Raw genomic sequence first — 13248 nt, 5'->3', positions numbered from 1 at the left:
GCCTAAATCAAGAGTCCCAGGCTCAACCAACTGAACCACCCAGGCACCCCAGCAAGCATTTCTTTACCACCAGTGGCATGGGGGCAAAGGCTAATTAAATGAGGGGTGAGGGGAAGTCATGAAAAAACAAACAAACAAAAAGGAATAATCAAAATAGGATCTCATGAATAACTGACAGGTACTTTCATACTAAAAATACTGACAACTTGAAGAGATGCCCTTTGAATGACCTGTCAGGCAATGGCATCTAACACTGCATGGAGATTTTAGAAATGATAGCACTCAGTTCATATGAGGGAGTACCTGGCTGGCTCAGTCAGAAGAGCGTGCAACTCTTGATCTCAGGATTGTAAATTTGAGCCTCATGTTGGGTATAGGGATCACTTAAAAAATAAAATCTTAAAAATCAGCTCATTTGGGACTCTGATGAGAAGTCAAGTTGCAAATATTAGAGGCAATGCTTTTCCACTATAAGAAGAAACACCCTCCCAATCAGTCACGTTCTTCACTTCAAGCTGATACAGTAAAACTGGCAAAACTTCTTGATTAAAAAACAAAACAAAAACGCACTTTGGCTTGACTACTTACCATAACAAGAAAAATAAATCTGCAAAACCTATAATTCAATAGCAAATCACACTAAAGGGAGTTTTATTTTTTTTTTTATTTTTTATTTTTTTGGGAGTTTTATTTTTTTATTTCTTTAAAGATTTTATTTCTGTACTTGAAAGGGGGTGGGGAAGCAGAAGAGCACAAGCATTGGAGAGGGAGAAGCAGGCTGCCCATCCAGCAGGGAACCCAATGCAGGGCTTGATCCCAGGACCCCTGAGATGATGACCTGAGCAATGGCAGACTGGGCCACCCAGGTGCTCCTAAAGGGAGTTTTAGTAAAATCAATCCTGAAATGCCAGATTATATATTAGAATATTGATTAACTGGGCCCTAAATATTTATTCTTTGGGAATAACTTCACTTCCATTTACTTACTTTTCTATTTCTTTTCATTTTATTTTTTTAAGTAAGCTGTATGCCCAAAATGGGGCTTGAACTCATGAGCCTGAGATCAAGAGTTACATGTTCCACTGACTGAGTCAGCCATGTGCCCCCCTTTATTTTATTTTAAGTAACCTCTACACCTAATGTGAGGTTCAAACTCCCAACCTTGAGCTCAAGAGCCACATGATCTTCTGACTGAACCAGCCAAGCACCCCCACATTTGTTTACTTTTTACCTGTTTGTATAGTTACCTTTTTGGTTCAAGTTTGGCAGCCACTAATCTTGCTCCCATGGACCCAGTTTCAACAACATGATAGTATATTTTGATGTCAACATGGTTAAAGATGTAAAATGTATCTCTTTCATGGAATTCTGACTGTGGAACAGAACTTAAAGGTAGAAAACTGGCTATACAAGAGTCAAAACAAAACTTTAAAATGAGGCACAAGTAGGAATATTTGAGCTTAGACAGAGCTTTAATCCTTCCCATAAAAATGTTTCAGTTTTAAGCTTAACTCTCTATCAGCCAAAACTAACGGGCAGAGTACATATTATGCTTCTTTAATGTTTTAATTCTTACATGAAAGTAGGTACTTATTAAAAAAGAATACATCTAATATTTTCTATCTTTCCACTTATGATAAAACTAACAATAAATTTTAAAATGTTACATGTTATGAACATGCTAAATCTTACACATTTCAACACTTTTCCTCCTTAGGAGTTTTATAACTTCAGACTAAACCAAAAACTTAAATTATGCAAGTGTTTCTGGTCAACTATCCCAAAAGCATTAGCTAATGTAACCAGTTTCATGATCAAGCTCATGCTAACTTCTACTACCAGGTAATATTAATTAAGAGATTAAATCAGATTGACCTGATTACATAAAATTTAATATATATCCCCAATAATTTTAATACTTTATATGTTAACGTCTTCACTTTACTATCCTTTTTAAATATAAAAGAATGGCAATAAAGGCATTTAGTTTTTAAAACAGGTATAATATCAAACTTGTGCAATATAATATTTTATGGACTTAAATTTGTGATAGAAATTTCATGGACTTATATTGAGGTATTCCTGGCACTCCACTAATCTGCTTTTTAAAAAATATATACATTTATGAGTCTAACTTTTAAAAGAGTCAGAACATACAAAGTCCCAGCCCTTAGCACAGTGCCTACCATATAACAGACACTCTCAGTGAATATAGAACTAAATCTAAATTATTTTAGTTCTAAAATTAAATTTATACATTGTTAATCTGGTTTAAGTTTAAGATCTAAGCAGTTGTATTTTAGAACATTTGAATTGTACTCATTCAATGAATATAACAAATTCTGTCCAGGTAAAGACAGAATCCTTCTATACCAAAAAACATTTAAAAAAAGTAGCATAGAGTTTTTCATGAACTTACATTAATAACACAGGCATCTTTCGCATGGCCTTTATCTGTAATGTAACAGCCAATAGGAAATCCAGGATTACAGAACCTCTGACCATCTTCAACGTCATAACACCATGTTACAGGCATATTATCAACAATCCTATGCACAGAAATAAAAGTCAAGTTAGAAATCATCAAACATGATTAAGAAATACTGCCCAAAGCTGTGTTACAACTTTACAAAATTTAAATGTCTATAAATGCCTTAAGATGTCAAAACTATAATAAAAGAATTTTATTAAGATGTATGTATCAGAAATAGCACTATGCCAATATTGGATACACTACAGTGAAGAAAAAAACTTTACAGCTTCTTTGAAACTATAAGTGTATACAGGAAAGAGAGTTTTATAAATTAATTTACCGACTTGCTAATTTAATAATATCATTATCTAGATAAATAAGTATAGTTTACCTTTAGCAGAATACTCAAAGCTCTAAATTAGGTGCAAAGCAATGTATCTAGTTCCTTGAGAACAATTTAATGGAACAGTATAGAAGCAAATGTCCTTTATAACTAAGTAATTCAATGTAAAGAAGAAGAACATAACTGCAAAATGGGAAAATAGTCAACTTAAGGGCCAGGTGAAAAAGTGAAAATTATAGTATTATCTATTAAAGCCACGTAAATCCAACTTGTGTCTAAAAGAAATGCTGCTATAAAACTAGAGAAACAAAGTTTAAAAGTTCTATAGTGGAAAAAAAGCTTTAAAAAAGGGGGATAGGGATGTCTGGGTGGCTCAGCGGCTGAGTGTCACCCTTCGGCTCAGGGCGTGATCCGGGAGACCCAGGATCGAGTCCCACATCGGGCTCCCTGCATGCAGCCTGCTTCTCCCTCTGCCTGTGTCTCTGCCTCTCTCTCTCTCTCTCTCTCTCTCTCTCTCTCTCTCTCTGTCTCTCATGAATAAATAAAATCTTTAAAAAAATACACTTTTAAATAAATAAATAAATAAATAAATAAATAAATAAATAAATAAATAAATTTAAAAGGGGGATAAAAATAGTAAAGAATAAGGTTCTGTAGCACTAACTACATTAAAGTCTGAGCATGTGATCCCCTATGCCAAGAGCACACTGCAGGATACAAATCTAAAAAAATTACTAAAAATATACTAGCTATATTACAGTCATAAGACGACACTCCAGTGCATGTTTTATTTGTTAATTAATGTATGCCTTAGGAAGCAAAATTATGATTCTGTATGTATCCAAGGTGTACATTAATGACCTAATAAAACATGTCTTGTCACATTTAAATGCTATTTAATAGTACCCAATATACCAAATTTTAGAATCACCGACACTATTAAGTTCATTATTATAATCAGCAGGCTAGTAGTTTTCATGAAAAAGGCTTATAAAATATTAGAAGCATAAAAGCAATGCTATATAAAATAAATAATTCAGGTATTTTGGAGGCTTAAACAATCAGTTAATTGCTTTAATTTTTAGGTAGAGAATTAAGTCCATTCAATGAATATACACTGGCAATATATTGATTATAACATCTTTATGCTATCATATCCGAAAAAATACTACATAAAAATTATAGTGCTAGTTACAAATTGAAAAATTAAGGAGCAATTTAGGCTTTTTAAAAGCAAGCATCTTAAGCTTATCATTTATATAATGTCTTGACACTATAACCTTTTCTGGTAATAGCATTAAAAAAAAACCAAATACCTGGAAATAAATGTAAGAAAATTTAAAGAATATAATTTTCAATTACTGCCTTGCTAATAAGTTAGGGAGGGAGTAGTAGCTATTTGAATTTATAACACCAAAAATACTTAAAATTTTATTTTCATTCTGATACAGTGAAAAAGGACTCAAACAGATAAAGACTGAATAACCAGCAATCTTCAAGTTTTTTAGACAGACTATAGTTTAAGTTTACAACTGACATATCCATCACAAATTATTGAATCAATTTCACTACCAAATGCTTTCTAACTTTACAAACTATTTTAAATTATTTATTCTTGTTATTATATACATTTGGGCATCAAAGTAGTACCCATATTAATTGTGTCATAAATTAGTTAAAAATATTTCTAAGTACTTTACTCTGAGGAGGCTACTGAAGAAGAGGTGCTTCTATTACCTTTAGGAGCAAGCCTCTAAGCAGTAGCATTCTAAGAACAGAGAGTAGAAGAAACAGCTAAAAAAATCACCTATAGACTTGAAGAGCCATTCTTTCATTCTGTCAACAAACGAGTAACTATTAGAGTAAATAGGGGTGGATGAGGCTAATATAAAACTGTAAGAACTGAGCCTCAGATATTATTTTGAAGGCTGTTAAAGAACAATTTGAAGCAAAGAGAAAGTACCAAGGGAAATTTCAATTATTTATGAATAAGCAAACGTACTCAAGTTATACTGATTTAGCAATTAGCTAATCTTCTCACAGTAGCTTAGAAGAAAAAAGCTCTTGGCTTACTAGAAACAAAGAAATGAGGAAATTTCAAGTTCTTGTTTGCACTGAAGGCCACAAGAGGAGGAAGATGACACAAATATGTAATGGGCAAGTTTCCTCCTCATTCTAGGGGTGTTCTGCTATGAACACCTCTGAAACTTATTCCTAAACCTTTAGGAGACTGAACCAGATTCTACTCATCTGGCCAATCAGAATTAATCTCCCCAGTTACAGACTAGTTCATGGATGGGTAAATGACCCAAGGCTGCCCCTTCCGAGGACTTTTTTGTTCCATGTATATGGAAGGGAGGAGCGACAGAATGACAGGCTCCAATCACAGGATCTGGGCATGTCAAACTGAAATCAATGGTTCCTAACCTCCTGTGGTTTGGGCAATGAGTCAGTTTGAGATACTGATAAACATTCAAGAGAAGTACATGAAGACAGTCTTTCTGTTCAGTTATCTTCACTTTTCACAAGAGGCAAAACATGTAAATTAAGACCCCACATAGAATAGAGGCATTTGTCAGCAAAATTACCTGGAAGAATAACAATAATTATACTTGAAAAGCTGGCTCTTTAGACCCCTTTTTAAATATTCAACATTCGAATTCTATATAGTGAATCAATACTACTTTTATTTTTTTTATGTCAATACTACTTTAGAAGCAAAAATAAAATAGGTTTAAATGCTTTCTGATTTACAACACAAACTGGTAAGGATCTAGTTAATGTAACACCACATGTATAAAATAAAAAACAGATTACTCAAAATACAAGTGTTGCATTTGAAGTAGATGCTATTTATTAAACATTAGACAAAGTTTAAGTTTGTTTTCCCACCATCTTTTTCATGGCCTCCACATATAAAATAACAGTATTTTTCTAGATGATTGATGTAGGTCCTTTTCCCAAAGTATAAATATGTTCTTGTCAACCACGTATGAAAAAGAGAACTTTTAGTCTGTGCAACAAAAGAAGTACCAGATATTACAGTAATCTATGCAGTTAAAAGATGATACTGTAAGTCATCAACTTTAGTAATCCTTGGCAAGTAAAGTCATACTTCATGCTATTACTAACAAAAAAAGGAAATCAATTGATTTGCTATATTTTATAGAGTTAATGAAGTAACTTATATATTCATGAAACAGAGGTGTCATCTAGAAAAGGAAAATACCAAAAGTCCAAAATCTCCATGTCTTACCAGTGATGTTGATAATTCAGTAACATGCTTTTTTTCAAGAATTCTAACTTCTGTTTGTCTTCAGCTTTCTCTGTATGATATGTTTTTGTACAGACAAGCTTGCAGGTTTCCTCCTTATTAAATGTAAACTGTATTAAAATAAAATGAAAAGCAAATTAAAAATTATCTAGGTCCTTCACACCTATCCCATGAGGAAAAATACTAGTCTCTAAATTATGTTAGTGCATTAATGATAATATATATTTTTAAATTTCTCATTGCGCAATGACATTTAAATTTTAATCTTACTGTTTCTCTAAAAATTTAAATCAATTTTCCTTTTGTTAAGTAATAGTTTTTATTTTTATATTTATTTTTTATAATTTCAATCTACCCACCTTTTATATGTAACTGAATCCTAGAAGGGGAAAAAGACTACATGTAGAACAAAATGAAACATTAGTCTTTCTATAGTAATGTCCTCTGATGTTTTAGAAATTGTGGAGTAGAAGGCTTTCTAGTAATAAGCAGACAAGTTTTCAGTGCACAGGTGCCTCCTATGTGTCAGGTAAGAGAGATGCAGCAGTGAGTAACAGACTGTGATGATACAAGAAGTCAGATTTGGATGTCTAAAAATCAGGGTAAACATAATTTTTTTTACTCACCTTTGAAAAGATTATCAATTTTCAGGATCTTATTTAATAATAAAATTGAAACAAAAAATAAGGCTTAAACAAAAATTTATAATTTAAATGTTAAAAAACTAAGGATTCCTCCAATTTCAGAGTCTAGGACTTATTTCATATGTGTGAAAATAATGATATTCGTAACATGTAAGTTTACTTTATTAGGATCCATTTATGGCTTCATTTAAAAAATATATTTCCTAGTTTAAGACTATAATTTACTAAAATCACTCTATATCGCTCATAATTATATGCCATTCAATACATTCAAACTTCATTACACATGATTAAAAAAATTTTGCCTATGTTTCACTTTTAAGTAGTCCATTGTTTTGTATATTATTAAAACACTTAAACCAGCTTCTGTGCATTAGCTGACAAATGAATGCTTCAGGTGTGGCCCACTGCTGCCACCTGTCAGCCAAGAGTTTAGTTTTGCCCTCATTGCTACTTCTGTAAATGTAGCAATGTTTGTACAATTATTTAACATTCTTAACCTTAATGAAAAAAAAAGTATAGATAGTAAGGAATCAGAGGGATAGGTCTCAAATTTAAATTGAGCAGAGATAGACATTACTAGTTATACCAAAACTGGCAAATCAATCCAATGCATACTGGGTTTAGGCAAGTCAGCTGTGTGTTCAACTGTGAAAGTAGTAAAACTAGAGAAGGTATTTAATCATAATAAACATTTATTAACTCATGTAATCTCCAGCAAAGGTAGTCTCCTTTGCTGAATCCTCATCTTCCTAACCTAGTAACACTGATGCCTCAAGGCTCAATCCTTAGAATCCTTCTCTTCATTATCTATATCTAACTCTCCCCTGGGGAGCTCAACAATTCCTGGCTTTAAATACCATTTATTAACTGATGATGATTCTCAAATGTGTATGTGCAGGCTAAACCTCTAATCCAAATTCCAGACAGATATATTCAAGTGTTATTCCACATCTCTTAGACACCTAATTTCCCATTCCTCTCAAACATGACCTTCCCAGAGACTGTCCCATTCTAGAAAACAGAAAGTCCACACTCTACATCCCATCCCTCAGCAAATTCACAAATTCTGTTGTGCTGGCCCCATCTTCAAAATATAACCAGTTCTGTGATTCTGACCACTTCACAAAACCTACCCATCTACCCCATGGTCTGAACTACTATTATCTCATACATATCCCAGTGATTTTGAGTGCCTAACTGGTTGCCAGTCTTCTCTCCTTGCTCTTCCATTCCATGGTCCATCCTCAACACAGCAGCCCTAGTTAGTGATCGTATTAAAATCTAAGCCTACTCAAAATCCTTCTGTGCTAATCATCTTGTTCAGATATACAGACCAAAGTCCTTACAGTGGCCTATGAGTCACTATGTGATCCCATCGCTTCTTTGCCCCCATTTCCTGCTATTCTCTATCTTGCTCACTTGCTCAAGTCACGCCAACATTTTTCTGTACCTTGAGCACACCCAGACAAGCTGACATCTTAGGACCGTTGCATTTGCTTTCTTCACAGAGAACATTCTCCCAGATATTCACATGGCTCATTCTTTTACTTGCTTCAGGTCTTTTGCTCAAATGTCATAGCAAGACTTTTGCTGGCCCATTTAAAAGTACCAGTTCTCCATTCACCTTCCCTGATTTATTTTTGATAGTTTTTCTATCAGCAACTGGCATACTATATATTTTAGTAATTCATTTTGTTTCCTTCTCCTCATCAAAATATAAGATTCATGAGGGTAAAGATCTTTGTCTCTGTCTCTGGTCACTGCTGCATGCCACACCTACCACAATGCCTGGCACAAACATGTTAACTGAGTAAATGAATGAGTATGACTGGTTATATTTGGGATGAGATTCTATAACCCTGAGAAATGTGGCTCCAGCTTCACATCACACACATAATCTTGAACTGTTGTTTTCCTGACCTCAATAGAAGTTCTAAATAAAAGACAGCAAAGTAGATTTGAGGTTTGGTTTTGTTTCTGGTTGTTAATATTGTTTTTACTGCAGATCTAAAATAAGGCCAAATTCTGTCAAAATAAAGGACAAAGAATACTGATCATATTGAAAAATATGGGTCAATACATTTATGGTTGGCTTGGACAAAAATCTAATCTCCCATATTTCTGTTTACCCATGCTCTGGTCTTAAGAAATGCCTGCTCTGTCTCTTTAAGCTTGGGACTTAAAGATTTTGTTTTAGCACAAATCTTGATCCTAAAAATTTCTAGGAAATTCACAGAAAATGTGAGATGTACGCACATCTTTCTCCATTTTGAAGTACTCCTGTTCTCCTATATTACCTCAACTTCTGGTTCAAATTTAAATCTGCAAGTCACGAGGCCTAAAAAGAAACATAGCTGTCTTTCCCTGTAAATAAATATACCCTGGATGGAAGCCTATTATGGAAGTAATTTGCCTTTAAATTCTACCCCAAAGGGACAATCTTCTCCAGGGGTTTGAATATTTTGCTGGCCTTCCCTGTTTATCTGCAATCTGATACAGGCTGTTTACTGCAAGAAATTCCTGCTGTCCCTCAAGTTCACGGAAGATGTTACTGATGCTCTTCTCTTCCATCATTTCTCAAGGCAAAGGTATCACTAAACAAACAATGGAGCTGAGATACCATAGGAATATCTACAGTTGATTATATAATTTAATAAATTTGCCTGAAAATCACCCTCTGCTATGAAAGCAATGCAATAACTTCCATAGTATTCTTTCAAACTATCACACTAGGGAGTGATAAACAATTAAGATGATAGATAATTAATATGTTTGCCCTGCTCAGTAATACCCATGTCCATACACTTTGAGTTTCTTTTTCCCCCAGTAACTTCATCCCATATGCCTTCAAATCTGGCTTTGAAAAAATTTTAAATTACTGGCATCTTTAGGGTAGAAAATTTAAAACTGCAGTACTTAAGAGTACTCATGGTTGAAAACTGTAAACTTGTAAAATTATGTGGATTAAACTTGCACAGCTCTGTGTCTTTTTCCCAGCGCTTCACAAAAGAGCACAGTGCTAGAGGGAGTAAAATAGGTGGTGGGACTACTCTAGGTGTACGGATCTGCTGGACAGATGTTCAACCCAATGAAAGGGCCAAGGCAAATAGATGGCACTGTTTAGTGAGAAAGCAGAGAAGGCAGCTAACCATGGAGTCTAAGTCACAGAAGATAAGGATGAGACTCTAAGAGAGGGATCAGGCTGGGTTTGAATAAACCTTGGAAGTCAAGTTACAGCGATTAAAATAAATGTGTTCATGCAGACAGATGCCCACAGTAGCAAGGTAAAGGAAAAAGGCACAGTGCAGAATAATATGTTAAAACATAAATAAGTAAATCTTTTTTTTTTAAGATTTTATTTATTTATTCATGAGAGACATGCAGAGAGGCAGAGGGAGAAGCAGGCTCCCAGCAGGGAGCCTGATGTAGTACTCGATCCCAGGACCCTGGGATCACGCCCTGAACCCAAGGCCGATGCTCAACTACTGAGCCACCCACGTGTCCCCATAAATAAGTAAAACAAATTTTATTTATATATGCTTATAAGTGCATGGAAAATTTTAGGAAGGATTAAGAAAAAGGGTAATGTGAATCTAGGGGGAAGATAGTCTTTTCACTTTATATTATTCTGTACCATTTAGGCTTTTAAATGGGAATACATTGTTATTATAAACTAATTTTTCTAAAAGAGAGTGAGCATTATTCTTTGTGTAGCAGGAGAGCAGATATAAAATGAACAGGGGACTGATCAATGTGGAAGGAAAACAGGCTTAAGTGTTAACAGATTTAAAAGGCAGAACAATTCCAGGTGATGATGAAGTATATATATTGAAGAGAATATCTTATATTGTGCTTAGTTTGGTTTAACTGATGTCCTAAAAATGTACCAAGAACATTCCAAACATACTTTCAATGGTCAAAAGAGAAAGGTTAGCTTCCTTAAACCCAATGGGGGAGCCTAAGTAGTACTGTACTTGCTAAGAGACAATATGTCTAATATGGGGAGCCTTAAGGCCACTTTTCATGACTGAAGGCTAGGCTTTTTGGTCCTTCTGTAAGGTAAGGCTGGGGGTCGGACTACTATCTTTTAGGCCACCACCTTATCATTTATAATATTGGTATCTGAATGTGCATTAAGACAAACTTATTCATGACATATTGTGAAGAGAGGGATCCTTCCAAGCTCTGAGTTTAAAAATTATTTCCAGAGATAAAAAATAAATGAAATCCTCCTTAGCTATGAGAGTTATCTCAGGCTTTTCTGTAAGAAAAAGGAAAAGAAAAAGAAAAAGAAAAGAAAGAAAAAGAGGAATGAAAGAGTGAAAAGCAACTAGGTAACTTCTATATAACACTGAACACAGGGCAGCCTGGGTGGCTCAGCGGTTTAGCGCTGCCTTCAGCCCAGGGCCTGATCCTAGAGTACTGGGATCGAGTCCCATGTCAGGCTCCCTGCATGGAGCCTGCTTCTCCCTCTGCCTGTGTCTCTGCCTCTCTCTCTGTATGTCTCTCATGAATAAATAAATAAAATCTTAAAAAAAACAAACAAAACAAAACACTGAATACAAACCTTATATGGTGAAGGTTCAATTCTTTCCCCGAATAATACCTGACCAAGATTTTCAGATGGGCGTTTTCCTTCTGATGCTTGGCAAAAATCAAACCTAAGGGGGAAAGAGTATTTAAGCTTTCACATATGAAAGGAAACAATGAAATATCAAACTCCTAGCCAATGCAGAGGGTAGATTAAGTATAGACCATTCCAGTAGCTCTAGAAGATGAGTAAGAAATATAGTCACATTCCAAGTCCCACGTATTATTTCCCCAAAACAAAAAACCAAACATCAGAAAACTACAGAATACTTTGATGTCTTACTATCTTTTTGAAGATGTAAATTACAGAATTTAAAAAATTGACACATTTTATTTTCATTCATTCCAATGATAAAATTATTTACATCCTTATTCTTCAAGTGAATTTTGCTAACTTATCTCGTTTTGTTATAACTTCTAATTCAAAGCTTTACTTAATAATGACATCTCAGGTAGATGTGTCAAAGTTCCCTGGGTTTCTGTCTCATCTCAGTACACTGGCCAACACATCCCAAAATGGGAAGTAGCATGTGTGAGACAGATCCTAGAAAACAGGAAATTGTGGAAAAGCCGTAATCACTCAGCTGTAAGCTTCTCTGTAATTTCCTTGTATTATCAACCAGATTTTAATAAAGTTTTCTTTAAACATTACAGTCAAACTTCAGTTTTGCTATAGAAAATTAAAGGGTAGTTCTGTGTTCATTCTGGAATGATACGGGAGTACTTGACGCACTGATTGCTACAGATTAGATTCCTAAGAGAAAGACGAATCTCGGGTAATAAAAACTGGGGCTGTGAAAGTCCTCAAATGAAGGTTTTCTATGTATTGGATGTAAGAGATCACTGTTATTCCCAGGAAAATCCACAAAGATTTAAGGAGATACATTTATTTAACAAAATAAAAGAAACAAAAACTAGAGCACTGAGATCTCTAATAGCTACACAAATGATGGTCCATCCATTCATGAATGCCATACTCTCTTATATTCTCCATATTTAGGCATATGGATTCTTATAGGATAGTCTTAAGTATAATGCTTTTCTCTACAATAAACACATTTTCTTTTAAAACTCTGAGATATCACAAAAATTTAGAAACTAACCAAAATTTAGCAACTATGCTTAATACTCAATATGGCATATAGTGGTCAAAAGAATAAAGTCTATTTTTGTACCATTTTTTATAATATCAAAAAATGAAAATAATCAGATGTTCATAGAGAATTAGTGAAATAAATCATACATGACTCTATACAATCTCTACAAAAAAATAATAAACAGGGGTGCCTGGGTGGCTCAGTTGGTAGAACATGCAACTCTTAATCTCAGAGTCATGAGTTCAAGCCCCATACTGGGTGAGAGCTTACTTTAAAAAAAAAAAAAAAAAAAAAAAGAGGGCGCACCTGGGTGGTGCAGTCTATTAAGCATCCGACTTGAATTCAGTTCAGGTCATAGTCTCAGAATTGTGGGATCAAGTCCCAAAGCTCTGTGCTTAGCAAAGTCTGCTTGGAATTCTTTCTCCCTTTCCCGCTCCCACTCCCTCTGCCCCCCAACTCATTCTTTTACTCTCTCTCTCAAATAGATAAATCTTAAAAAAAAAAAAGGAGAGAAGAAAGAAAGAAAAAACAGCTATGAAAAAGACTGAGGTAATGGTAGCTGTGTATTAACATGGAAAGATGCACACAACAGATTCAGTAAGAAAAAGAAGGTGCAAAACTACTTTTGTTTAAAACAAAAATGCATAGATGTGGTTAGGTATATGAGAATATGCAGAGAAAAATGTGGAAGAATAGAAAACAAAGCAACTGTTTCTGGGGATTATGTGGGACATGAGGATTTTGTTTAAAACTGTGTGGAGTTTTTTATAATTAAAAAATTAAAAGAAAACACAATGGCTTTTTGTCCACTCAGATAAAAAAGG

At 34.4% G+C, this 13248-nt stretch overlaps 1 protein-coding gene across 1 annotated transcript in view; it reads right to left on the bottom strand.

Moving 5' to 3' along the window:
* TM9SF2 (transmembrane 9 superfamily member 2) overlaps window positions 1-13248 on the bottom strand; it is a 54464-nt gene that overhangs the window by 31308 nt on the left and 9908 nt on the right. The window contains exons 3-6 of the mRNA XM_055336109.1: window positions 11305-11398; window positions 6073-6200; window positions 2420-2549; window positions 1248-1372 (exon numbers count right to left, since the gene is read on the bottom strand). Of these exons, the coding sequence (XP_055192084.1) occupies window positions 1248-1372; window positions 2420-2549; window positions 6073-6200; window positions 11305-11398 (477 nt within the window). The remainder of the gene's footprint in view (window positions 1-1247; window positions 1373-2419; window positions 2550-6072; window positions 6201-11304; window positions 11399-13248) is intronic.

Source organism: Nyctereutes procyonoides, unplaced genomic scaffold, assembly GCF_905146905.1.
Source record: "Nyctereutes procyonoides isolate TBG_1078 unplaced genomic scaffold, NYPRO_anot_genome, whole genome shotgun sequence".
Lineage (NCBI taxonomy): Eukaryota > Metazoa > Chordata > Mammalia > Carnivora > Canidae > Nyctereutes > Nyctereutes procyonoides.
The sequence above is the reverse complement of the archived record's forward strand: the minus strand, read 5'-3'. Positions and strand labels throughout refer to the sequence as shown.